The 27,599-nt window shown below is 49.5% G+C and overlaps 1 protein-coding gene across 5 annotated transcripts in view; it reads right to left on the bottom strand.

The window, feature by feature from the left end:
* The window catches only part of INSR (insulin receptor), a 138,004-nt gene that overhangs the window by 32,097 nt on the left and 78,308 nt on the right, over positions 1-27,599 (bottom strand). For 4 of the 5 annotated variants that reach the window (XM_060630132.3, XM_060630133.3, XM_060630134.3 and 1 more), the window contains exons 3-10: positions 21,621-21,942; positions 15,221-15,369; positions 14,031-14,175; positions 10,237-10,451; positions 9,169-9,295; positions 7,347-7,597; positions 5,691-5,858; positions 979-1,180 (exon numbers count right to left, since the gene is read on the bottom strand). In XM_060630132.3, coding sequence (XP_060486115.1) covers positions 979-1,180; positions 5,691-5,858; positions 7,347-7,597; positions 9,169-9,295; positions 10,237-10,451; positions 14,031-14,175; positions 15,221-15,369; positions 21,621-21,942 — 1,579 coding nt within the window. The remainder of the gene's footprint in view (positions 1-978; positions 1,181-5,690; positions 5,859-7,346; positions 7,598-9,168; positions 9,296-10,236; positions 10,452-14,030; positions 14,176-15,220; positions 15,370-21,620; positions 21,943-27,599) is intronic. The other variant, XM_060630137.3, reaches the window with a different exon arrangement.

The following is a 27,599-nucleotide window of genomic DNA, read 5'->3' as shown; positions in this document are numbered from 1 at the left end:
GCTTTGGATCCAAAAAAGAGGAAGAGACTGGGGGCCCCTGGGAGGCTCTGTCAGTTGAGCGTCCGACTTCCGCTCAGGTCACGATCTCACGGTGTGTGGGTTCAAGCCCCGCGTCGGACTCTGTGCTGACACCTCAGAACCTAGAGCCTGCTTCCGATTCTGTGTGTGTGTCTCTCTCTGTCCCTTCCCCATTTGTGCTCTCTCTCTCTCTCTCTCTCTCAAAAATAAACGAAGTGACTGCAAAGAGTCACGAAACCCTGTGATGCACGCAGCACTGCTGGGGTTAGGGGGGTGGAGGCAGGGATACTGTTTGTCATCCCCCAGTACACGGGACGGCCCCACGGCAAAGGAGGGGGCTGGCTCCAAACACCGAGAGTGTCAAGGCTGAGAAGCCTGGGTGACTCACGTGCTCTCACCGTCCTAGGAAATAGGAACCGTGATTATCTGCACTTGCCAGACAAGTAAGCTTGAGGCCTCGAAAGAAACGTGCCGTGTACCTAAATGTCTGTGCAGACAGCCGACTAGCCTCGAGTCATTTTCGCTGCAAACCCTCTCACATCGGATGGGATGTCAATAAGTCCCTTCATTCACCGAAGGAAACCCAACCTTAAACAGGAGAAGCCTCCAGGTTTTGAAGATGCCGTAGAAATTTCCAAGGATGAGACAGCTGCATAGATGAACAAGGAGCATGGGCCCGGGGGGCCCTCCTCAGGGGTGTGCCTCAATAATCTAACGGAGCTCGTTTGAGAAGTCAGATGGCAGCCCACAGGTGGGACGAAGGGTTTGGGCCACGTCGGGGAGCAAATGCTGAGGGTTTTTTTGTTTTTGTTTTTGTTTTAACTTTTCGCCGTTTGGGGTGACTATTCCTGAAAAGGCTTCTCCTGAATCTCCCTCTTTACCTGCCCACCCTCTGGGCGCCCGCTTCATCTTGTTCCCCAGGGAATGACCCCCAACACCAAGCCAATGAAAGGTCCTGACCTGGGCACGAAAACCACATTGTGCAGGTAATCCTCGAACGTCTTCCTGAAAGAGGACTCCTCCAGCTCCTTCAGGATCTGAGAGTCGGTCTTGGGACACGAGCAGCATTCGCCAGCGGACTCCTCGTACTCACTCTGATTGTGCTTCTGGGAGCCCTCGGACTCGAACGGCGGGGACCAGGTCCGGGAAGGCAGCTTCAACCCTAGAGACGGGCAGAGCAGGTGGCCTGAGATCGCTCCCTGCCTGACCCCACAACATACACGCAGCCAAGGGGGGGTCTTCTCAGAGGGGCTGGGCACACGGGGCAGCCGTGCAGGTCCGTGCGTTCCAGAAACTGTGAGACACCATAATCCCATCAGGCTGGAGACCATAAGGTAACTAGGCATGACCCTGCCTCATGGGACTTACAATCTAGTGCATGTGGATGGAGGGCTCCATAATAAACTAATAAATACGTATGTCATGAGTCAGCTGGCAGGGTAAAAGGACAGAGGATGCCTGGGGGTGCTGTTTTTCATGAGGTGGTCTCAGAGAAAGCGACCGCTGAGCAGTTCCAAACTAAGTAAACGAGTGAGCTATGCACATACCTTGGTGCAAGCAGTTCAGATGGTGCAAAAAGCAAGTGCAAAGGCCCTGTGGTAGGAATTTCCTTGGCATGCCGAAAGACAGCCCCCCCCCACCTGCTTGCATTGTCTCTCTCTCTCTCTCAAAAATAAATAAAAGCATTTTTAAAAAATTTAAAAAAAATAAGCACAGAAAAAGGAATCAGAAAAAAAAAAAAGAGAGAGAGAACACCAACTGCTGGAAGGTAGTGTCCTAAAAACACAAAGTTGCTTTTTTTTTAAATTTTTTTGGAAATTTATTTATTTTTGAGAGAGAGAGGGAGAGAGAGAGAGAGAGAGCGAGCATGAGCAGGCAAGGGGCCAAAAGAGAGGGAGACACAGAATCCGAAGCAGGTTCCAGGCTCTGAGCTGTCAGCACCGCGCCCGACGCAGGGCTCGAACCCACAGACCGCGAGATCACGACTGGGACTGAAGTTGAATCCTTAACCTACTAAGTCACCCAGGCGCCCCCAAAGTTGCTAAGTGCCACACTGGCTGTGTCTTGACCCGAGTCCGGTCCCAGGGGTGCCTGCCATCCATCGGGTGGGCACAGCCACACTTCTGATGCAACCAGGCACATAAAAGCTACTTTCTCCAGGCACAATCCACGAAGGGCCCTGGGATTCACCTATCCTGCAGCCAGCCCTGGTGCCTGCAGCCTCCCAGGAGCTCCTGAGCATTTTTCTTCTCCCCCTGAATGCGTCCTGGAGACAATGGGCTCGAAGTACCTTCCCGTGAATGGTGAGTATCCATTCGGAAGCCCAAGTATTTATACAGCTGTGAAAGCCTACAAGGGACTCTTAAAAATACTTGGGACGTGTATTAATAGACACGGACTGACCTGGCTGGGTTAACCATTAAAGGGACTGGTAATGGCATTATAAATGGAAGAAAAAGGTAGGATTTCCTGAGTGAGGGAGGCTGCTGAGAATTTTCTGGAGAGGAAAGGACCTTTCATGAGGTCAGACACAGCTCCTCACCCCCCGTTACCCTTTCTGGCACCCACGGCAGGGCACTTAGTGCCGCGTGGTTTTTCTCTGACTACGCAGTAAAAGTCTGGGTGACGGGGCACCTAGGGACAGTCCCGTCCACAGAGACGGGAGGCAGATGGTGGGAGCCAGGGCCTGGGGGAGTCAGTGTTTCATGGGGACAGAGTTTGGGGAGATGAGAAAGTTCTAGAGCTGGATGGTCACGATGGTCACCCAACAGTGCGAATGGGCTTTAATGCCACAGACCTGGACACTTAGAAAAGGCTAAGATGGTCCATTTTATGTTATATATACTTTACCATAATTTTTTAAAATGCAGTTGAGGGCGCCTGGGTGGCTCAGTCGGTTAAGCATCTGACTTCGGCTCAGGTCATGATCTTACAGTTCGTGGGTTCTACCCCCGCGCTGGGTAGAGCTCGAGCCTCACTTCAGGCGAGTCCCACTTCTCTCTCTCCGCCCCTCGCTCACTTGCGCCCTCCCCTCCCCCCCCCCAATAAAAATGCAGTTGATAACACTGCAGTGTATAACTAAAATATGCTAGGGGAACAGAACTTAAATGTTCTCAGACACACAGACAAAAAAGATAAAGACAGGAGGTAATGGATGTATTAACTAACTACCTGGGAAAAATCCCTTTACAGCATGTATGTATATCAAAATCATCCCAATGGACACTTTCACTACCTTCTGATTTTGCCTTTAAATATCTTACAACTCAAACATACCTCGATAAAGCCGAGTGGGAGGAAAAAACATAGCTGATACTAATAGGAAACCAGTTCTGGTCGCGGGTAGCAAGCTCACTTATTGTGTGTATTTTTTTAATTGTGGTAAAATACACATAACATAAAACTTACCATCTTAGTCATTTTTAAAAACGTACAGCTCAGAGGCATTAAGCACATTCACACTGTCATGCTCCCACCCCCACCATCCACCGCCAGAACCTTCCATCTTCCCCAAACTGAAACTCTGTCCCCATGAAACAGGGATTTCCCCGTCCCCTCCCCCACCCCTGGGGCCCACCATCTACTCTCTGTCTCCATGGATGGGACTCCTCTAGGGACCTCCAATGAGTGGAATCATACAAAATCTGCTCCTTAGTAAGTTTATTTTTAATTACATAAACTTTGTGATCATTACAAATTAAGCCATTTTTTTTAATGTTTATTTATTTTTGAGACAGAGAGAGAGAGAAACAGAGCACGAGTGGGGGAGGGGCAGAGAGAGAGGGAGACACAGAATCCGAAGCAGGCTCCGGGCTCCGAGCCGTCAGCACAGAGCCCGACACGGGGCTTGAACCCGTGAACCGTGAGATCACGACCTGGGCCGAAGTCCACGCTTAACTGGCTGAGCCACCCAGGCCCCCCAAACCGTGTTTAAATAGCCACATTGTAATGACAGATTTAGACTTCCAGAATAAAAGTGGTTACCCTTTAAAAAAAAAAAAAGAAAGAAAGAAACAGCAAAGAAAGTATCAGGGGCCACTGCCGGTGGTTGTTCAAGCTGGTGGTTTCGGTTACTCGAATGCAGGGCCAAGAGCTCGCAGCTAAGCCGAGGAATGTGCTTGCTCTTGAGTTATATAAAGCATCGAAGGAGATAAATCACGTTTGCAACCCTCAGCTCAGGCGGGGAATGAGGTCACAGGCATACATATAGCACATGATCTTAGAGCTGGGACAGCTCCCGGAGATCATCTGGCCTCCTGCCCCTTCTCCCAAAAAGGAGGCAGCCAGAAGCAAGCTCAGTGACTTGCCCAAAGCCCTACAGCCGGAGCGAGAGGTCCAGCCAAGAGCAGCCCGTGGGCTCAGGGCCTCGGCCAGGCCTCACCAGCCGTCCCTGAGCCTCTGCCCCCGAGGTCAATCACTGAGGAAATCACTAACTTAAAACAATCTAGAGAAAAATAAATACAGATAAACATAGAAACAAACTGACCAAAAAAAAAAAAAAAAAAAAAAAAAAACTAATGGGGGAAAATGACATCTGTTTCTCCAGTATGATGGGTTTTTTTGCTTTGTTTTGTTTTTAAATCCAATTTTAATTAAAATTCTAAGCTAATTTGGGGCGCCTGGGTGGCTCAGTCAGTTAAGCATCCAACTTCTGCTCAGGTCATGATCTCGTGGTTCATGGGTTCAAGCCCCACATTGGGCTCTGTGCTGACAGCTTAGAGCCTGGATCCTGCTTAGGATTCTGTGTCTCCCTCTCTCTCTGCCCCCAACCCACTCACACTCTGTCTCTGTCTCTCTCAAAAATAAATAAACATTAAAAAAAAATTTGCAAAAGTAAAATGTTAAAGGGGCGCCTGGGTAGTTCAGTCAGTTAAGCATCTGGCTTCGGCTCAGCTCATGATCTCTCAGTCTGTGGGTTCGAGCCCTGTGTCAGGCTCTGTGCTGACAGCTCAGAGGCCGGATCCTGCTTAGGATTCTGTGTCTCCCTCTCTCTCTGCCCTTCCCCTGTGCACGCTCTGTCTCTTCTCTCTCTCTCTCTCTCAAAAATAAGTAAAAACATTAAAAAAAATTTTTTTTAATTTTAAACTAATTTATACCAACTAGTTTGAAGCACAAATAATTTCCTATTTTTCTACAAATGGATGAAGCCTATTAAGTAAACAAGATTACTTACTTGTTAAGTAAGGGGGACTTACTGAGTAAGTAAGTAAGGGGGACTGAGGGGGAAATCATCACTAGTATAAATTTTTAATGGAAAGCACAGAAGAGAACTGATTGTCACTCCTTGCTGTCTCCAGTCCTTAAAACGTAAGGGTCTAAATTTAGGGGCTAGAACTCTTCCCTGACTTTGTCAAGAGCCTCTCCATTCCTAGCTCAGCGCAAAAACCCAGCGGGTTGACACAGCCGCATCCCCACAGGGAAAAGGGGGAGGAGGAGAAAATTGCAGAAGGAAATGGTGGCAAGGGATAAGAGCTATCTGGTTTTGACGTGAGTCTCCAGGGTGTCGTCAGGTTGAGAAACGTGTGTGCACATTCTTGTATGAGAGGCTGTGGAGTGTGTGAGCGTGCACACACACCCACACGTACCCTGGGAGAACCAGGATGTGGGGAGATGTTTCCCTCGAAGCGGGACAAAGCACATCGTCTGCTCCCACACACCCCGCCCGCACTCACCTTTGAGGCAATAATCCAACTCATACAGCTCACTGTCCTCCGCCTGCCTCTCCCAGAACACCAGGTAGTGCGTGATGTTGCCATTGGGGTCCGAGGGAGGCTTCCACTTCAGAATGATCTGAGAGGAGGAATTCGAAACCGAGATAGGATCCAGGGGGACGGAAGGGTCTGCAAAGGAGAAAGGAGACAGGTCCACCGTGAGCAGGAGGCGACTGGCTGTCGGGCGGGCGCGAGGAGGACACACGTGTTGGAGAAGTCACGCGGATTTTCGCCGCAGTGATGACTGAACCTCAGAGGACGCTGCAGGCCTGTCGACGTTCACCCGGCAAGCACACTTGTCCACTCACACCACACATCACATGGCCATTCATTCATTTACGCAACAGGCATTTACGGGGCTCCAGCCGGGCTCCAAGCTCTGTCCTGGGCACTGGGAAGATGCTGGGGAAAAGGAAGATAGCGGGAAGAGACAAATAAACTCACGTTTTTCTGGTTAACGTGCGCCCCAAATGGAACCCAGCCGTGGGGCAACCGTCAGCTCTTGGATCCCAGTCGTCCTCATCACTGGAGTGGCGGCTCATCTAAGAGTCCCCCAAAATGCACTACCTTTGGGCCCCACAAAACCTACCCCTCAACAATGCAGGTGGCTGATCCCTCAGTGGGGGGTTGGGGGGGACTCAAGGCAGAGGAAGCTAGAAGTTTCCAGAAACTGTTAAGTCATTTGGTATCATTGGAGGACACAAGATGAGGGGCACCAGCCAAAAAGGCCGGGGCTGGCTCATGAAATTTGGGCTGTGTCCCCTGGGACAGGGCTTCTCACCCCCAGTACTATGGACATTTGGGGCCACATAATTCTCTGTTGTTGCTGTGCAGGATGTAGGGAAAGCATCGCTGGCCTCCACCCACAGCCCCACGTCCACCGTCACGACAACCAAAACTGTCTCCAGGCATCACCAAGCATCCCCGGGCGGCGATGGGTGGGTGGGGCGAATCACCCCGGGCTGAGAACCCCCACAACAGGAGAAGGACTTGGGCTTTACGAAAATACAACTAAATCGCTAGGAAATACTCCAGCCCGCCCCAACTACCCCCCACCCCCCCAGAATGGAAGGGGAAGGGACACAGCGATGAAGTAAAAACGGCAAAACACTGTAATTGTCAAAGCTGGGAAATGAATGGTTCATGGGGCTCATTTTTCTTCTACTTTGATGAATATTTGAAAGTTTTCCATAATGGGAAGAATGTGTATACATATATATACACCCTTCAAGTGACTTGTTGCTATTGTCTTGTCTTTCGAAATTATAAAGCCCAGCACCCGGCTCTTTTAAGAAGCCAATAAACACAGGGCGCCTGGGTGGCTCAGTCGGTTGAGCGTCCGACTCTTGGTTTCAGCTCAGGTCATGATCTCACAGGTGGTGAGTTCGAGCTCCGCATCAGACTCTTGGCCGTCAGCACAGATCACCTGTCCTCTCTCTCTCTCTGCCCCTCTCCCGCTCATTCTCTCTCTCTCTCTCAAAAATATGTGAATATCTAATAAATAAATTAATTAAATTTTTTAAAAAAGAAGCCAATGGCCACAGAAAAGAGCACTTCTTCCATCACTGTGTCAACCTGTTAAAGGCAAGATTTCCAACTCTTATGACGAACACTTACTGGTGGCATCGGTCTGGACATAGATGATGTCACTCTTGGCCCCATACGTGCGGCGCTCATCAGAAAAGGTGACCAAGGTCTTGACAAAGACAGCATACTGGGTCCAGGGCTTGAGACCCCGCATCAGCCACCCTGGGTGGTTCTGCGACTTGGGGTCATTGGACCTCAGAGGCGGGTCAATGTCCACCACCGTCCAGCTGTTGGAGCCACACGCGTCCTGCCCGTCGAACTCGGTCACATTCTGATAAGGGCTTCCAAGACAAAGCAGGACAAGACGGTTATCATTTCTTGACTATCGCTCTGAGCACGGAGAGATGCGGCGGGAACAGTGACATCCTATAAGGCTGCGTCCTGTTCATCAACAATCTTATGCCACAAGGAAAAATGACTCAGGTCCCAAAGAGAAGGGACCGCTTACTTCCCTTATAGCTCATTTTCCAATTAACACTTGATGGCTTATTGATAAGACTGTAAGAGAGACTACTTCTCGGCACACATTTTGACACATGATAAATCTTCAGAGACGGAATAATGATTAATATGAATACGATCACCACTTCCATTATCTCCCTTTAAAATTTCAGGACAGTCAGGGGCACACCTGGCTGGCTCCCCTCGGTCAGTGGAGAAAGAAACTCTTGATCTCAGGGTTGTAAGTTCAAAGCCCACATTGGGTATGGAGATTACTTAAAAATAAAATCTTTAGGGGCACCTGGATGGCTCAGTCGGTTAAGCATCTGATCTGAGCCGTCAGGTCATGATCTCATGGTACGTGAGTTCATAGGACTCCACACGGGCAAAGTGCAGCCTGCTTGGGATTCTCTTTCTCTCCCTTTCTCTGCCCCTTCCCCATGTTCTTTCTCTCTCCCTCCCTCAAAAATAAATGAGTAAACTTTAAAAGAAAATAACATCTTAAAAAAATTTTTTTCTTTTCAGCACAGTCGTATACAGTGGACCCTTGAACAATACAGGCTAAACTGCATGGACCCACCTACATGCAGATTCTTTACAGCACAGGACTATAAATGCATTTTCTCTTCCTTATGATTTTCCTAATAGCATTTTCTTTTCTCTAGCTTACTTTATCATGAAAATACAGTCTATAATACATATACAAAATACGTGTTAATTGACAGTTTACGTTATCGGTAAGCCTACTATCTGGTCAATAGGAGGCTCTTACTAGTAGCTAAGTGTTTGGGGAGTCAAAAGGTATACATGGATTTTTGACTACATGGGTGGCAGGGAGGTCAGCACCCCTCACCCCTGCATTGTTCAAGGGTCAATTATGCTTTAAAATGACCAGGTGTTGTTTAATGGGGATAGAGTTTCAGTTTGGGAAGACAAGAAATTTCTAGAAATTTCTAGACAGTTGCATAATACTGTGAATGGATTTAATGCCACTGAGCTGTATGTACACTTAGACATAATTAAGCGGTCCATTTTATATTATGTATGCTTTACCACAATTCTTTAAATGTTGGGGAAAATGCCAAATAGATTTAAAAAATAAATTTTTAAACGCCCATGGAGTAGACTGAGCAAATTCTGTTAAGGATGTATCTTGGTGAGATGTACGTCTATGTGGCCAAATGGAATATTGCTGTAGGAAACTGGCCAATCTGGACCTTCAAATGAACCCTGTTTCAATTCCTGGTTTTGACAGATGGAGATGTTAGCAACTTCACATGCCATCAACTTGTGAGATGGTCTAAAGGAACCTATGATGGTTATTCCAGAAGGAGGAGAGAGATCGAGGAATCTCAGAGGGGAACATCTGAACACACACACCACCTGCACACCTCTTAACCTTTCAACTTACGCCTCTTTGTAGAAGAGCATGAAGCCCAGGAGGTCTCGGAAGTCAGGGGGCCAGTACGGCTCCCATTTCAGCAAGATCTTGTCGTAAGATGTCCGAATGTAAGAAAATTTAAGTAGTTCATTTTCACCTAGGAAAGTTTAAAAACAACAGCAATATCAGTACTAAAAACTTGTTTCAGCCCAAAGCAGGTAATCCTACATTTCCAAGAGCGTCCATGAGGAAGGAGATGTCAACCCGCTGTTCCCTTGATGGGTCTCATTCCCATGTGTCTTCTCCCAGGGTTTAGAGGCAAGAACTGGTCGTGCAAGGTGGCCCCTACTATCCCTACCACAAGCCAGCGACTTGGCCAGATGCTTAACTGAGTAACAGCATCAGCACCAAACTAAGGACAACTGGCCAATAGTTACTGGGAAAAGTGATTTTCAACAGTAACATCTGTCCTGATGCAATTCTGTCACACATGTGGCCCTGCAAGCCTTCCGTGTCCGAAGACATAACTCCAGGGCAAATGCACACATGCCACATAAGTCTAGAGAGCATGCAGATCTTGGAGAGACCGGGCCTTGGAAAGACTAATTCCCTCTGCCTGCGACGCAAGCCCTCCCGTAACCTCCACCCCAACCTTGCTCTCCTCACCCCACCCTGGATTCCCACATTCTGCCACAAGGAACCAACTGCATAGGTGGATATTAGTGGAAACCTTGGCACTTCAATGCTCAGACATTCCTTCAAGAAAGAACCTGTCGGAGGAGAGTAGTCACCTAACACTCTCCAGCTATAACAACTGCAGGGTCTGCTAGAGCATTTGAGCCGAGGCCATATATAAGGAGGTATCATTCATTCATTCATTCATTCAATGCCTATGTGGCATCTTCCAGTATCAGGCACTGTACCTCTGTAGTCAAGAGATAAGATATACCTGTCCTCACAAAGCCTATAACACACAGAGTTGTTCTAGCTCACTGGGGGGCAGTGGCACACCCCCTGGAGGCCACTGCCATGTTGAAGGGGGAGGCAAGCCATGCTATCTGGCCCAGGGGCTGGAAGGACAAGGGCATCACCACTCACAAGACGCCTGGTCCCCATTGGTCTTCAGGGCAATGTCGTTCCGCTCCTGGCGCCCCTTGGTTCCTGAAACCTCCTCCATCTTGTGAATTTCCGACAAGCAGAGTTTGGGATTATAGTGGAAGAAGAGTTTCCCCTGAGTGATGGTAAGGTTGTGTTTGCTCCAGTCCCATAGCTGCCTCAGGTTCTGGTTGTCCAAGGCATAGAAAGAGTAGTTCCTATGGAAACACACACAAACCCAGTCATACATGGGTTTGTCACCTCCAACCGCCAAGGCTGGGGGGCCATGGCTGGAGCTGATCGTGTTCGGTGCTACGTCCCCAGTCCTTAGCACTTGCCTGGCACGTGCCCATTAAGTGTTAAATGAAGGGTGGGAGGAACAGGGGAAGGTGAGGAAGTCTCCATGGCCAGGAAGGTGTCTGTGCTCAGTCGTGTGGGGGAGGAGGGTAAGCGATGGGCTGAGATACGGTTTTGCAGAGGGGAAGAAAGGAAGACACAGTGGCACCTGAGGAGGACCCAGGGAAGAGAAAAATAGCCTCTCTGGCCAGCAGGTGACAGGCCACAAGACTACAGTGGGCCCAACCCTCTAGCACACGGCATTCCAGAACACAACCAAGAACACTTAACCTTCCTCAGCAAAGGAAGGTTCTAGAACAGTTCACTAACTGGGTTAGATCTGTGTCTTAGAAGATCAGTGGGCCACCAGCACATGACAGATGGGAAAAGGGAAGCATCTGGACCTGTGCTGTCAAGACAGAAGTCACTAGTCACATCTGGCTACTGAGCATCTGAAACGTGGCCATTCTGACTGTACCAGAAGCAAAAAACACAGACTTTGAAGATTTCACATGCAAAGAAAGGATGTAAAAAATCTTGTTTATCATTGTCCTGTATTGAGTCCACGTCAAAATGACATTTCAGATGGAATGCGTTAAGTAAAATGCACTACTGGGGCTCCTGGGTGGCTCAGTCAGTTGGGCGTCCAACTTCAGCTCAGGTCATGATCTCACAGTTCGTGGGTTCAAACCCTGTGTCGGGCTCTGTGCTGACAGCTCAGAGCCTGAAGCCTGCTTCTGATTCCGTGCCTCCCTCTCTCTCTGTCCCTTGCCCACTCACATACTCTCTCCCTCTCTCTCTCTCTCAAAAATAAATAAACATTAAAAAAAAAAAAAAAAGTAAAATGCACTACTAAAATTCACTTCACCTCTCTCTTTTAAAGTTTTCACACAGTGGCTACTAGAACATTTAAAGCCACACATGTGACTTGTATCATATATCTGCTGGACAGCACTGGTCTGATGCTAGGATGCCCAGCTAGGAAGTCATTGGTACAATCCAAATGAAAGGTCTGAGCCTCAGCAAAAAGGCAGTTTTATGGCAGAAAAACCAGAGTGAGCTGGTAAGTGATTCAAGAAGGTAGTCTAAACAGTTCGGTGATGGGGTGCCTGGGTGGCTCAGTCGGTTGAGAGACCGACTTCGGCTCAGGTCACGATCTCATGGTTTGTGAGTTTGAGCCCCGCGTCGGGCTCTGTGCTGACAGCTCAGAGCCTGGAGCCTGCTTCTGATTCTGTGTCTCCCTCTCTCTCTGCCCCTCCCTCACTCATGCTCTGTCTCTCCCTGTCTCAGAAATAAATAAACATTAAAAAAAAATTTTTTTTTTAAATAAAATAAACAGTTCAGTGAGTTGGCTTCTCAAAAAGCCATCCACAGCCCCCTTTTCCTGGCATTCACTTATCCAGCCTCCCTCGCAACTGACAATAGCCAGGTGACCCAAGGAGACAAAAGCAGGAATCAGTGTTGGGGGCGAGAGTGTGGGAGGTTCCAGGCAGGTTGTTTTAAGGAGACAGTCAGTTGGCCTGGGCCTTTGTCCTTCCCCCTTTCCTCGTCAGTTCCACAGCCATGAGGCTGGGGGTGAGGCAGCCATCTTGTGACCATGAGGGGCACAAAGATGGACAGAACCTTCCTGTTGGACAGGACAGCACTCGTTGGACAGCCTTCCTCAAACTTCTCGCTCATCAGTCCATCCCCACCTGCATGAAACACAGCTAGTCTAGCTTTCTGTTGTTTTACTGACCTAAATAGAGTCAGCAGACCTGGAGGGGGGTGGATCTGAGAAATGAGAAAATGACAGCTGGGGCAAGGAGAGGAGTTCCATTTTGTACATGTTGCGTTTGAGGTTTCTGGGGGTCAGCCAGCTAGAGGCGGGCTTGAGGGTAAGCCAGGGCTGGGGGTCTCAGCACAAGCAGAAGATTGCTAGAGAGACGGCCAAGGCTGGGAGCCCAGAACACCAACTCCCAAAGGCAGGCGGAGAAAGGGAGGGAGATAAGGAAGCAGGCAGCGTATCCCCAAGTAGTAGAATCCTATGGGCCACCGATGAGAATTTCAGCAAGGAAGGAGCAGGTGCAGCCAATGTCAGAGGGGACCAAGAAGTGAGAAGGCACAGGACACAGAAATCACAGGGCCCTGGTCAAGCCTGCATTCCAACTCATAACGAAGCCCAGACAGCACCCTTGGAGGGCACAAAGTTTGAGCTGGACTGCCATTTCCCAAGAGTGACTATATCATTTTCCTCAGCTGGGTCTCTGGACAGGTTCTGGCACATTCTTTCTTCTCCAGGCTTCTCTGGATACTTTCTCCTAACAGATTCTTTGGGGGCTTTAAAACCCCCTAAGTTATATCCTTATAACTACAGTTAATAATACCGTATCACATACTTAAAAGCTGCCAAGAGAGTAGACGTTAAAAAAGTTCTCGTCGTAAGAAAAAAAGTTTGTAACTGTATGTGATGGTGGCTGTTAACTAAATTTGTGAAGATCATTTGGCAATATATGCAAATATAGAATCATCTTATACACCTGAAACTAATATATCAATTATATACCTCAATTACGAAAAAAACTGTTTTTGTTCCCCTTCAGTTTTATTGAGATATAACAGATTTATAACACTGTTAGTTTCAGGCATACAACATAATGATTTGAGACTTGTAAATATTATGAAACGATCACATAGTAAGTTCACATCCATCACCTCACAGGCTTTAAACAAAAGTGTCTCTTATGACGAGAACTTTTTTAAGATTTTCTCTCTCAGCAACTTTCAAATATAGAGTACAGTATTGTTCATTACAGTCACCGTGCAGTACATTACAGCCCCAGCATTGATTCATTTTACAACTGGAAGTTTGTACCTTTAAAAAAATTTTTTTTTTAACGTTTATTTATTTTTGAGACAGAGAGAGACAGAGCATGAACGGGGGAGGGGCAGAGAGAGAGGGAGACACAGAATCGGAAGCAGGCTCCAGGCTCTGAGCCGTCAGCACAGAGCCCGACGCGGGGCTCGAACTCACGGACCGCGAGATCGTGGCCTGAGCCGAAGTCGGCCGCTTAACCGACTGAGCCACCCAGGCGCCCCGGAAGTTTGTACCTTTAGACCACCCGTTCCCTCACCCCCTTCTCCCCGTCTCTGACGTCCACCAATCTGTTCTCTGTCTCTGTAAGCTTTAAGCTTGGTTTTGTTCTGTTTTGGGAATTCCTTATATGAGAGATCCTATAGCATCTGCCTTCCTCAGACTTATTTCACTTAGTGTAACACCCTCCATGTTGTCGCAAATGGCAGGATTCTCTTCCTTTTTACGACCGAGTGACATTCTGTTGCATGCACGTACCACACCTTTATCCCCTCATCCGTCCGTGGACACGGGTGTTTCCATGTCTTGGCAAAAACCCCTACGTTGTTTTAACTCGTGAACTTCCTGGTGAGCACTGGGGCCACAGACACAGAACCGGGCCACGTACCCGATTTCCAAGGTCTCTCCCCGAATCAGCCGTAACTTCCGGAAAAAGGAAAGTGACACAAGAGCATAGGACCTTCGGATCTTCAGGTACCCAGAAATTTCTTCAATGAGTCCGAGGTTGGCCTCCAGCTCAGCTGCCAGGTTGTCTAAGGAAAGGAGAGAATATCCAGTGAGTTGCGACAGAAATATGTTTACCCTCTCATAATTTCCCACAGTGAGGAGTCAACCTACAGGCTGCAAACGACTCCAACATAACCTGCTCAAAACGCATCATCCTTAGAATATGATCCGCAGCCTTTAACTTCAGGGTCTGCAAGTCCCTCTCTCAGTGACCAGTGCTTTTATTTTTTCTCATCTTTTACCTTCTTTGCCCTCCTCCAGATACATAGGCCTCCCCACAAGCTAGGCACATTCCTGCCTCAGGACCTTTGCACTGGCTCCCTCCTTTGCCCAGGATATTCCCTGCTTGGTTTGCTTCATCTCCAGCTCAAAGTATATGCCTCCCGAGACCAGAAACTCTTCAAAAAGAGCAAACCCCTTTATTCTCTATTTCAGGGCTGCCAAATGACAGCCCAGGGGCCAAATTCAGTCTGTTTTGTAATTAAAGTTCAGTTGGAAAAGAGCCACGCCCCTTTGTCCGCACGTTCTCTGTGGCCTTTTTCAAGTCCACAACAGCAGAGCTGAGTAGTTATGACAGCGACCATCTGGCCTGCAAACCTGAATATATTTATTATAGGGCCCTTTATAAGAAAAAGTCGCCAATCTCCGCTCCCTTCGTTACCCTGCTGTACTTCCCTTCATAGCAGGGTCCACCCCAAGTGTACATTATTATGTGTGGATGTGTTTATTTGTAAGATCCATCATGCATGGGTTTTGCTTTGTTCACTGTCAGTATTCAATAAATGTTTCCTGAATAAATAAACACGGGGGTGCCTTTTTGCCTGTGACAGTATTCCTGAACACAAGGTCCCCAGACCTGCAACAGGGACCGGTTCCTACTTGCTAAAAACACAGATTCCTGCCTAAGAATGCAAATTTCCAACTCGGAAAATGAGAATCGAAGGGTGGGTGGGGCCAGGGCTGAGCTGTGAATTTCAGGTCTGCAAGCCGACTTCTCGGGGTGGCTCCACTGATGAGTGTCTGGGAAGGTGGGTCCCCGCCGGCTGCCGCCCCCACCCCCAGAGCACTCACTGCCCCCTCGAATGTTGATGATTAGGCTTCCGTTGACGACGGTGCAGCCTCGGAGCTCCTGGGCAGATGTCACCGAGTCGATGGTCTTCTCGCCTTCCAGGATGTGGCAGACCTTGGGACAGGGGCCCAGGCAGGGAGTACACATCAGGCTGAAGAAAGAGCGGAGAGAGGGGGCTCAGGACACACAGAACCCCACAAGCGTGGCAGATACCACACTGCACAGGGTCCCAAGTGACTGGACCTATGCTGTCACCCTAAGGCAGGGGGCTTCGACCACAGCACGGCTGACATTTGGGGCTGGGGAATTCTCCGTGGTGCGGGTGGCCCACACCTGGAGGGTGTTAAGCCACATCCCTGGCCCCCAGCAGCACCTGCCCCTCGGCATGACAGCCAAAAATGTCTCCAGACATGGTCCCCTGTGGGGACAGTAAGAACCACGGTCTAATGTGCAGGTGCATGGCAGTGCTTCATGGTGGTAGGTCCTACAGCACTGCCCTGAAGTCAGGAGACTCATGCTTGTACCCCAAAACGATGGGGCCCCTGCCATACCCCAAATCAGTGGGGATCCACACCGCACCCCATGGAGGATCACGTTCTACCCCGCAGAGACAGGACTCCCTGTCTCCCATCACACTCCCTTGGTGGGACTTGGGTGTTACCATGGTGATGGGAATTATTCCGAGCTGATGGGCCTGTGGGAGAAGGACCCCTCCTGCCGCCCCAAGAAGAAGGGGTGCTTCCTGTTGTGTGAGTTTGACGAGCCCACATCTAGAACACAACCTCACACGGGATCGTGTGCGATGGGGGCAGCCTTTGCCTCGGTTGCCTGTAGCCCAGGTCATCGAATAGAATACACAGCCCCTGGGAGTCCTTTGGGAACCAGCCCTCCCCTGCGCCCCACCCCTGCAGGGTCTGAGGTCGGTCTAGGCTGGCACAGCCCCCTTAGGTCCAGGCAAGATCCAGGCCAGGCCGGGCACTACCTTCTATCCCGCAGGAGGGGGTCAGAAGTGGGCACACGGCCAAGTCAGTCCAGCGGGGGTTTTACTCAAGTGCTTGGCACATGGAAAACAAGAATCATGCGTCTTTGCTCTGATGGCGACTTTTTATTAGCAGCATCAGTGTTGCCATTGTTCTTAGTCACACACCGGGGCACATTCATTCTTTGGAGAGACCTCTGTGATGATAGTGCCACAAAGAACACATCCGGTCGGGTCCCAGTCCTGGCTTCAGGCGCCCTTGGAATGTCCTGAGAGGTGGGAGCATCTTTGTTATGCTAATGAGGTGGTCCCAAGGTGGCTTTAGGAAGGGGGCTGGTCACCAAAAAGACCAAGGATGGGGTTAGATGTGTGGGTCGTTCAGCCACTGAAGATGGGAGTTCAATCACATGGACGGACGGACGAGGATTCAACTGATCACAGCTGTGTGATGAGACCCCCCCGCCCCCCGCAGGAAAAATTCTGGACAGCAGCTCAGTGACGTTTCCTGGACAGCGAATGCTGGGAGGGCCGCATCCCTGACTCCACAGGGCAGAGCTGGGACCGTCCTTGACAATGTGTGCATCTTTAGTAATAATGCTGTCCTTGTAAGTGTGAGTAGCATAAGTGCCTGGCGGTAAGCTTTGACCGTCAAGGCATCCATTTCAAAAGTCATCCCTCTGCCCACGTTCCGAACAACACAGCCAGATAAGGAACTCGGATGCCCCCACTCATGAAGCTCCCTCTGTCAGAAAGCCCTGGGAGACCTAGATAACTGACCTCTCGAGTGACACCACTCCTCCCTTCCTGCCCTAATTCCTCTTCGTATGCTTTAAATATACCAACGAGTGAACCCGCAAACCCCCTGGCCGGGACCAACCCCTGGCCAGGACCCCAGTAACGGTGGAGCCCCAGTCCACACTCTCTATCCGTGATCTCACTGTGTGGCCCGCAAGGGTGCCATGTAACCTCCAGGACTTGTGAGTCATCACCCTTGTACCTCAAAGTTCTCAGATAGTCCTGGGGTGCCTGAGGAGCTCAGTGGGTTGAGCGTCCGACTTCGGCTCAGGTCGTGATCTCGCGGTTCGTGGGTTGGAGCCCGGCGCTGGGCTCTGTGCTGATGGCTCAGAGCCTGGAGCCTGCTTCGGATTCTGCGTCTCCTTCTCTCTCTCTCCCTCCCCTGCTTACGCTCTCTCTCTCTCTGTCTCTCTCTCAAAAATAAATAAACATTAAAAAAAAAAAGTTCTCAGAGACTCTTTGCTGAAATGTGTCCTGTGATCATAATAAGAACAAGGGCCAGCCCAGCCCTGGTGGGGACGCGTCTGGAGCTCACCACAGCCTGGGTGAGCCCTGCAGGCATTCCTATCCAAGGGCACTACCCTTAACAGGCTCAGGACTCACAGAACAGTATGGCTTTTTTTTTTTTTTTTTTTTTTACTACTGTGACTTGTTGCAGCACATTATCGAACCTGAATTAGGCTACGTGAGAACCCCCAAGTTCATAGCCAGCCGATCAGAACTATGGGTGGCCTGGGTCCCCCAAAAGTGTGGCTGATATCTGGAGCGAGGGCAGTCTCGTGGAGGACGGGGCCCGATGTTCATGCCAGGTGCTCAGTGTCAGAATTGTATCACAGACTCCCAGGTGATATCAGAACAGCTGGGGCAGAAATGGAATAGTGACCAAATGTTTGGGCTCTTTTGTTGATTCTGCAAATATTCACAGAGCACCTATTATGTGACAGGTGATACTCTAAGCCAGAGGGCGGCAAACTGCGGCCCGCGGGCCAAATCCAGCAGGCCACCTGTCATGGTAAATAGCATTATGTTGGAGCACAGCCTCACCCATGGGTCTGTGTATCATCTAAGGCTGTTCTCACGCTATAGGGGCTGAGTTGTGTAGCTGCAAAGAGACCATATGGCCCTCAGAACTGAAAATATTTACTATCTGGCCCCTTGCCAATGCCTGTTCTAAGCTGCAGGCGCACAGGAGTGAACAAAACAGATGATCTACTTTGCCTGTGGGAGATTACAAGTGGCCACAGGTTGTTTGCCCGTCCCACCAAGAAGCGGTGTCGATTTCCCCATTCACTGAATCTGGGCTTGGCCCTGTGACCTGCTTTGGCCAATGGGACAGTAACAGATGTAATGCAAGCAGAGGCTTGAAAAGTACTTGTACATTGGGGCCAGGCCCTTCTTGGCTACTTGGCTGAGAAACCACGTGGAGAGAGAGGCCCTGACTGCCCATCTAAGATATGAGAGGCTATCGGATACCATCCATCATGGCTGGCTCAGCCCAGGCCAGACAAACCACCAGTCAACCCACAAAAATCATTAAAAATCAGAAATGAGCGCTGTTTTACATCACTAAGTGCTGGCCGGTTTGTTACACGGCAGGAGCCAACCGATACACTTGTGAAACATTATAGTCAGGTTGGGTAAAATGAACATATTGGCAATTAGAACATCAATTAGTGGTAAATGCCGTGAAAAGAGTGACAGTTGTGTGATGTGCCCAGGAGTACTCAGATGCTAATTCAGACAGGGCCGTCAAACAGGGGAGGGTTCTCAAAGGAAGTGACTTTTAGGCTGGGACCTGGACGAGGAGAAGTGAGCCATGCAAAGATCAAGGGGCAGAGTATTCTAGGGGGAGGGAACAGGGATGCCCCACACCCACTGCACTCTTAATATTCATCCCAAATATTCACTCTCCTCATCCCAGGAAAGAGCACGCAGGTGCTCGCACCATGGACTTCAAAGTGACCGTAGATAGTGATCTAAAGCTTTTTAATGAATCATGTAGGTTCCCAGACCTCAGTTCTGAAAATACCAAAAACCATTTCCCAGATAAACCACAAGAATGGAAGAAACTATATCTGGCCTTATTTGATATCAAACCACATTAGAAATAAAAGCACTAGGGGCGCCTGGGTGGCTGAGTCAGCTGAGCGTCCCACTTCGGCTCAGGCAGTGATCTCGCGGTTCGTGAGTTCGAGCCCCGCGTCGGGCTCCATGCTGACAATTGAGAGCCTGGAGACTGATTCTGTGTCTCCCTCTCTCTCTGCCCCTCCCCTGCTCACACTCTGTCTCTCTCTCAAAAAATAAAGATGAAAGAAAGAGAAAGAAAGAAAGAAAGAAAGAAAGAAAGAAAGAAAGAAAGAAAGAAAGGAAGGAAGGAAAGAAGGAAGGAAGGGCGAGCGAGCTAAAGTCTTTCATAAAATAAAAATTTCAGGGGCACCTGGGTGGCTCAGTCAGCTGAGCATCTGACTTTGGCTCAGGTCATGATCTCGCAGCCTGTGAGTTCGAGCCCTGCATCGGGCTCTGTGCTGACAGCTCAGGGCCTGGGACCTGCTTCGGATTCTGTGTCTCCCCCTCTCTCTGACCCTCCCATGCTCATGCACTGTCTGTCTCTCAATAATAAATAAACGTTAAAAATAATAATAATAACTTCAGACGGAAAGCCATTGATTTTTTTTTGAAGCCAACGAAGTAAAATATTGCTATGACGAGTCACAATTGGCATTGTCCCCTCTGCCCTCTTCCCCTTGGTAAAGGACCCAGACATCACAGGGCAGGCTGCCGGTTCCTTGGGGCTTTGGTTCTAGGCGGGGCCACTGGGCCATCAGCAAGCACAACAAAGAAGTCTCGTCTATGTCTCAGGTCTCAGTTACGGTCAGGGAAAAAAAAAAACAAAAGACCTTTTATTTAAAGCCAATGTCTCTGAAACAAACATCTCACCGGAAGATGTTAATATCCATGCTGTATTTCAAACATGGAAAAAACACAAAAAACAGAAATGAATCAAAAGGACTATGGTCATTTTCCCAACCTGACTGATAAACTGGCCAGGAAAAAAAAAAAAAAACAAACCCCTGTCTGGCGTGCAAAGTTGATTTATAGAAGCCTATTTTTGGTCAACAAAGCCACTTGATAGGTTCTATCAAAAACAAGTAAAACAAAACATTTTGTACTTGCAGGTTTCACAAACACTCAAAGAGAGGCTCATAAGAACTGAAATAAAGACTGTTTTCCTTCCCACCCACTCCACCCGGGGAAATAAAATTTCCCACCAGAACACGCTTGCTTGGCTAATTCTCAAGTCTGAAGAGGAAGATTTTTTACGTAAGCAGATCAGCTCAAGGTCCCTGGACGTGCGTCTGTTTCTGATTTGTTTTTTTGTTGTTTTGCGGGGGGCGGCGGGGGGGGGGGGTTCCAACCTCAACACAAAAGCCAGGAAACAGATTTTTTAAACTTGGTTATGGCCCTGAGACACTGAAATAGCTCATCTAAAAATCTAACATCATGAACAAAAAGTCTGCAATGTGTATAGGAAATCTGACTCACCTCCGAAAAGAGAAAACCCTATTTCTCACCCAAACAGTAGGAAATGGTTTCATGGCAGTGTCCTTCAAAACGTAACAAAGCCCTGGGAACAGTCTAGAACGGAGTCTCTCTCCTCCTTGTGCTCCAGGCTAATCTCAGCATGCTGTCTGGCTCCAGTTGGGGAAAACATAAAAACCTCAGCTCTGTTCTTGGTTGTAACATCTGGGCGGCTACATCATTTGGGACAGTCCTGTCCGTGGGAAGGATTCTAGGGGAAACCAAGGACCTCTGTCTTTATGTCTTCTATTACCAAAGCTAAGCCCAGAAAACCGTTAACAGGGTGGGTAAGAGGGGGTGCCTGGGTGGCTCAGTCAGTTAAGTGTTTGACTCCTCATTTCAGCTCAGGTCATGATCTCATGGTTCGTGAGTTCCAGTCCCACATCAGGCTCTGCACTGACAGTTCGGATCCTGCTTGGGACTCTCTCTTTCCCTCGCTCTCTGCCCCCGCCCCCCACTCATACTCTGTGTCTCTCTCTCTTGCTTTCAAAATGAATAAACTTAAAAAATAATTTAATGTTCATTTATTTTTGAGAGAGAGAGACAGAGCCTGAGCAGCGGAAGGGCAGAGAGAGAGGGAGACACAGAATCCAAAGCAGGCTCCAGGCTCTGAGCTGTCAGCACAGAGCCCGACGCGGGGCTCGAACCCACGAACCGTGAGATCATGACCCGAGCCGAAGTCGGACCCTTAACTGACTGATCCACCCAGACACCCCAACTTTAAAAAAATTTTTTTTAATTTAAAACTAAAATAAAATTAAAATTAAAAAAAAAATTTAATGGTGGGTAAGACACTGAAAAACGTCTGCTCTCCAGTCCTTTATAGAAGGTTTGTCGATTCCTGTTCCAAAGGCCAGGACCAAAAACAGGAGGCAGAACTGGCATAGATCCAAGCGTGTGTGTGTGTGTGTACATATGTATATATGTGAACCAGTCGCCAGCCGCCCCCTCACTCATAGCCTGTTAACTCGTGTTTCTCACACAGTGCTAACCACACGTGGCCTCCCCTCTTTGCCGCCCCCTCCCCGGAACCCGCGCCCAGGACTCACTTGCTGGAATTCATCGTGTACCCCGAGGGGCACTCAGGGATGCACCTGTTGTTGTGAATGACATACTGGTGGCAACCCTGTCTCCGGGAGTTCTTGCATTTATTGTGCAGGTCCCGGCAGAAGCTGAAGTTCACGCAGCGCCAGTCTTGGAAGTGGTAGTAGGGGGGCGGGCAGGTCTCCACGCACCTGCCGTCCAGGTAGAAGTTGCGACAGGCCACGCACTTGGTGGGGTCGTCGGGCTCGGAGCAGTTGCCCAGACACTCGCTGTGGCAGCAGAGGCCGTCGGCCGTGCAGCCGTGCGACTTGCAGATGGTCGGACAAACTGGAGGGAGAGGAAAAACAGCTGGTCAACAGCTTTGCCCGGGTGCTGTCTGCACAGACAGAGAGTCTGGAGGAGGGAGGGGGAAGCCAAACAAAATAATAACGGCGAGAGTCTCACGTCTACCATGCTTGCTCCACACCAGTCCCCCAAACCTGCGGCGTGCTCGTAAACATTTAAGACCGCCCCGGGGAGGAAGGCAGAGAGGTTCCCACCTGCAGCCTCTGCAAATTTCCACGGTGTAAACACCCCTGCCTCCGTCCATTTGAAGGTACCAGAGATACTGTTGCACATGGAACCAGTAAGAGACAGTACTAACTATCAGGGTGCCTGGGTGGCTCAGTCGGTGAAGCATCCGACTCCTGATCTCAGCTCGGGTCACGATCTCACGGGTTTGTGAGTTCCAGCCCCGCGTGGGGCTCCGCACCGTCAGTGCAGAGCCTGCTTGGGATTCTCTCTCTCTGTCCCCTCCCCCTTCGCAGGGGCTCTCTCTCGGGATAAAGAAACTTAAAAAACAAAGAGATACACACTGTAGCAGAGCATTAAACAGCGTATCCGCCATAGAGCGGTAACAGCAGCAAATAACCTCAAGAGCACAAGGAACAGAAAAATGCAGTGAGAGCATAGGAAGCGGTGAGGATCCATTCCCTTTGTTTGTAACGTAATTTGTTAAGTCTGCATCATGCACGTTTTGATCACCGCTTCCTCAATCACCAGGGCACACATCTCCTGAAAACGTGATCATCGGGTTCTGGCCAGCCGGCGCCGGCATGCGGCTTTAATACCGCCATGTAACCAGATCTATCGTTGTGTCCATTTTCTCCATGTTACAAATGGGGAAACCAAGGTACGAGAAGGTGAAGTTAACCGGCCAGCGGTCATTTATCGCTTCAACGGCCATCTGACCGCCCCGATCTAGATACCGCAGCCAAGGGACAAGGTGGCCGCAGACCCACCTGCCAGAGGGGAGGCAGGTTAACGGCGGAGGCAGATTAGTTACCTAAACACACAAATGGGTAACTCGAAGGTAGAAGGTACTGAGCTCCTGGCTGGAGGTAAGGGGAGGGGGACGTTTCGGTTGCAAATGAAGGAGATAATGAACAGGAAGAAAGGGGAAGGCCCTGCAGATGGGGAGGTCAGAGGCTTGCATAGATTTTGTGGCTGGGGCAGTTTCTTGTCCCTCGCAAGTGAGCTTCTCCACCAAAGGCTGGACTCTGCCCTGGCTTCCCACAGCGGCTCATCACCTATCCCTTCTCTCCCCACGTCTGGCCACACGTCGATTCCTAATTACCCCTTGATTTCAGTCCCTCCCTTCCCAGGCTGCCGGCAGATCTGTCCGTGGACAGGCGGCTTCCCTGAGGCTGGACAGGACCCCCCCCCCCCCCCCCGGCACAGCCTGAGACAAGGTTTGGACGCTGGGGAGTGTTCCTGACCCCCTCCCCCCAGCCCTCAGACTTGTTGTTGCAGCCACTTCACGGCCCCGCGGGACCCCAACCCGCCCTGGGAAACAGAAGTGGCCCCGGAAGGGAAGCCGCGTTCACACAGGGGCAGCACTGTCGGCTGGAACTTCCTACGAGGACAGTAATGTTCTCAGGCTGCACTGTCCAACGCGGTAGCTACCTCTTCCCTGTGGCTGTCGTGTGCGGTTAGTGCAATGAGGAACCGATTTTTTTTTTAATCGTGGCAAAGTACACATAGCATAAAACTGACGATCTTAAGCATTTTTGTCACGTTTGCTTATTTTTGAGAGAGAGAGAGAGAGAGCGCGAGCGCACGCAAGCTGGGGAGAGGCAGAGAGGGAGACGCGGAATCCGAAGCAGGCTCCAGGCTCTGAGCTGTCAGCACAGAGCCCCATGCGGGGCTCAGATTCACGAACCATGAGATCATGACCTGAGCCGAAGTCAGATGCGTAACGGACTGAGCCACCCAGGCGCCCTGACCATCTTAAAACCATTTTTAAGGGCACGGCTCAGAGGCACCAGGTATATTCACACTGTCATGCGACCACTCCTACCACCTGTCTCCGGAACTTTCTCACCTTCCCCAAACTGAGACTCTGTCCCCATGAAACACTGCCTCCCCACCTCCTTCCCCACCCCCAGCTCCCACCATCTACTCTCGATCTCTGTGCACAGGAATCCTGAAAGTGGAATCATAGGACTGGCTTTTTTGTGACTGGCTTCTTCCACTGCGCATACTGTCTTCAAGATTCATCCATGTTGTAGCAACTGTCAGAATTTCCTTCCTTCTTAAGGGTGAAAAGCATTCTGTTGTGTGTATATACCATTTTCTTGATTCCCTCATCCATCAGTCGGCACTGACTGGGGATGTTTCCACCTGTGGGGCATTGTAAATACTGCTGTTAAGATCACGGCTACCCAAACATCTCTTCAAGACTCAGCCTTCAATTCTCTTATGCATATACCCAGAAGCAGAGTTGCTGAATCACACGGTAATTCTATCTGTAATTTCTATCTGTAATTTCTTGAGGAATCGCCATAGTGGTTTCCACAGCAGCTGCACCATTTTACTGTCCCACCAAGAAGGCACAGGGGTTCCAAGTGCCACTGGGGGACTAAACTTTTCACTGTTTATTCTTTGCTTTTAATTTTACCAGCCACAGTAGCCACTGGGTCGTGCACCGGACAGCACAGGCTTCGAGAATGAAAGTGAACTCCTCACCAAGGCTGAGAGATCTAGTCTGCACTGGCCTCTCAGAGTCCTTCCCCCGGGGCCCAGACAGCAGCCACTTGAATCTCCTCTCTTCCCCCCCCCCCCAACGCCCCCACCCCCTGCTTCCTCCACCCCGCCGCCCCTGCACGGTCCTGCCTGAGGACCTTTGCATCTGCTGTTACGACTGGCTGAAGCACCCTGGCTGTGATCCTCCCGTGACTGACTCCTTCCCGTCCTCCCCGCCCCAGGACTCTTGAAAGACCTTCTCCGACCTTCCCGCTGGAAGTCACTCCCTCCTTCCCAACCGTGTGCCAGCACCTTATGTGATGACATTTTTCTTGTAGTATTTCTCGCTCTCAGAAACGATCCTGGCCGCTTGCTGACTGTGAGTCTAGAGGGAAGGCTAGAGACAGGCCACGTCTCCACCCGCTACACCAGCTGCCACGACACTCACTCCGAACGAGGCTCGCACCTGCAGGCCAGCAGACACATCTCCGACAAGCCAGAGAGGAGGCATAAAGCAACAGCTTTGGAGAAGTTCCAAGCACCCAACTTTTAGCCACTGGCTCAAGAGGGCATCTAAGACCCATCCCCTGCCACAGGTGCCCCACAAATGGTGAAAATTTACACGCAAAAATTGGAGCATCGATGCATGGGTGCACATTCGGATTTTTTGTGTCACGGACCCAAAAAGAACTAAGAAGCTCTAATAGGAGCAAAGTGGGGTGATGGGGGAATGTCTGTGTAGGTTTTTTTTAGGGATTACATATCACCCATTAGAATCTCACTTAATTCTAATAAAGCAGGGACACAGGGTAAGTGCCATTATCTCCATTTCTTTTTTTTTTTTTTTTTTTTTTTTGTTTGTTTGTTTGTTTATTTTGAGAGCAAGCAGGGGAGGGGCAGAGAGAGGGAGAGAGAGAATCCCAGGCAGGCTCCGTGCTATTGGCACAGAGCCCGATGCGGGACTCGAACTCACAAACTGTGAGATCATGCCCTGAGCTGAAACCAAGAGTCAGACGCTTAACTGACTGAGCCACCCAGGTCCCCCCCTCGTTATCTCCATTTCACAGAGGCAAGAAGACAGGCCCTTTTGAGAAGCAGCAGGGCCAAAGCTAAACCTTGATCTTTAGGCTCTGAATCTGATATTCCTGGGTCTAAAGAATCACCAGGTGGGAATGCAAACTGGTGCAGCCACTCTGGAAAACAATATGGAGGTTCCTCAAAAAGTTAAAAATAGAACTACCCTACGACCCAGCAATCGCACTACTAGGCAGTTATCCAAGGGACACAGGTGTGCTGTTTCGAAGGGACACATGCACCCCCATGTTTATAGCAGCACCATCTACAACAGCCAAAGTATGGAAAGAGCCCAAATGGCCATCGATGGATGAATGGATAAAGAAGATGTGGTATATATACACAACGGAGCATTACTAGGCAATCAAAAAGAACAAAATCTTGCCATTTGCAACAACGTGGATGGAACTAGAGGGTTTTGTGCTAAGCGAGATAAATCAGAGAAAGACAAACATGATTTCACTCGTATGTGGAACTTAAGAAACAAAACAGACGAACGTCAGAGAAGGGAAGCAAAAATAGGATAAAAAGAGAGAGGGAGACAAACCATAAGAGATTCTCAAATACAGAGAACAAACTGCGGGTTGCTGGAGGGGGTGTTGGGTGGGGAGATGAGCTAACTGGGGGATGGGCATTAAGGAGAGCGTTTGTTCAGATGAGCACTGGGTGTTATATGTAAGTGATGAATCACGAGGTTCTATTCCTGAAATCATTATTACACTATATGTTAACTAACGTGGATTTAAATTAAAAAATAGAAATAAAGAATCACCACGGCCACCCACAGGGTCCATGCGGCCCAGGGAAGAAGTGACCTACACTCACCTTTGGCAACACAGCACCCACCACCCCACAGGCACACCACAAAGATGTCTTTAAAGCAACAGCCTCAGTTTTCTTGTCTGTAAAATGGGGACAACAATCCCTTAATTTCTCACAAATAAACAAGATGATGTGGAAAAGGCACAGAATCCTTCGATCCACACGTCAGTTTGATACAAGTTAGCTGCTACGGGTGCTATTATTATGATCGCTATCATCACTAACGACCTGTTTGTAGGAACCCAAGGGCCGAAACTCAAGGGCAGGAAGCAATATAGAAGGCAGACAATTATTATCTCGGACCCACAAAGACCCCACCCTCCGGGAAGGCATATGTGAGAACAGGCAGGAAAGGCTCTATTTCCTGGGCTGGGGCTGTGTCTAAGGGTCAGCCCTTGAGTTCAAAAGAAGCATTAGCAAAGGCCCAACAAAAACTTCCCAAACACATAAGCCTTCCGGCCTAGACAATGCCAAGAAAAAATACTCAACACTTGCGCACAAGGCCGGAGGCGGACGGCTGGGGTTTTCAATTTCACCCTGGAGCCCACCTGAGAAGCAGCTCATTCTCCGGCACAGCTGGCCAGCTTTTCCTGCAAAGCGGCCCCAGAGAAGTCACGCAAGCACCGGCCGGGCTATGCCCAATAAAACTTTACTTACAGAAGCAGGCAAGGGGCTGGATGGCTTACTGGCCTCTGCTCAGGGACACATACCTGTGACTGCGTCACTATTTCTGTCAGGGCCTAGGCTCTGGGGAGTCAGACATCATCTCATAGATGGATACCCTGCAGGGGCGCCTGGGGGGCTCAGTCGGTTGAGCGTCCGACTTCGGCTCAGGTCATGATCTCACGGTCCGTGAGTTCGAGCCCCGCGTCGGGCTCTGTGCTGATGGCTCAGAGCCCGGAGCCTGCTTCGGATTCTGTGTCTCCCTCTCTCTCTGACCCTCCCCCCGGCTCACGCTCTGTCTCTGTCTCTCTCAAAAATAAAAAAAATTTAAAAATTGTAAAAATAAAAAAACTTTAAAATTGTAAAAGGTAAATAAATAAAACATCATAGATGGATATGCTGTAAATGACGTTTATCCAACA

This window comes from Panthera onca, chromosome A2 (assembly GCF_046562875.1).
Source record: "Panthera onca isolate mPanOnc1 chromosome A2, mPanOnc1 haplotype 2, whole genome shotgun sequence".
Taxonomy (NCBI): domain Eukaryota; kingdom Metazoa; phylum Chordata; class Mammalia; order Carnivora; family Felidae; genus Panthera; species Panthera onca.
This window is presented reverse-complemented; position numbering and strand designations above follow the sequence as displayed.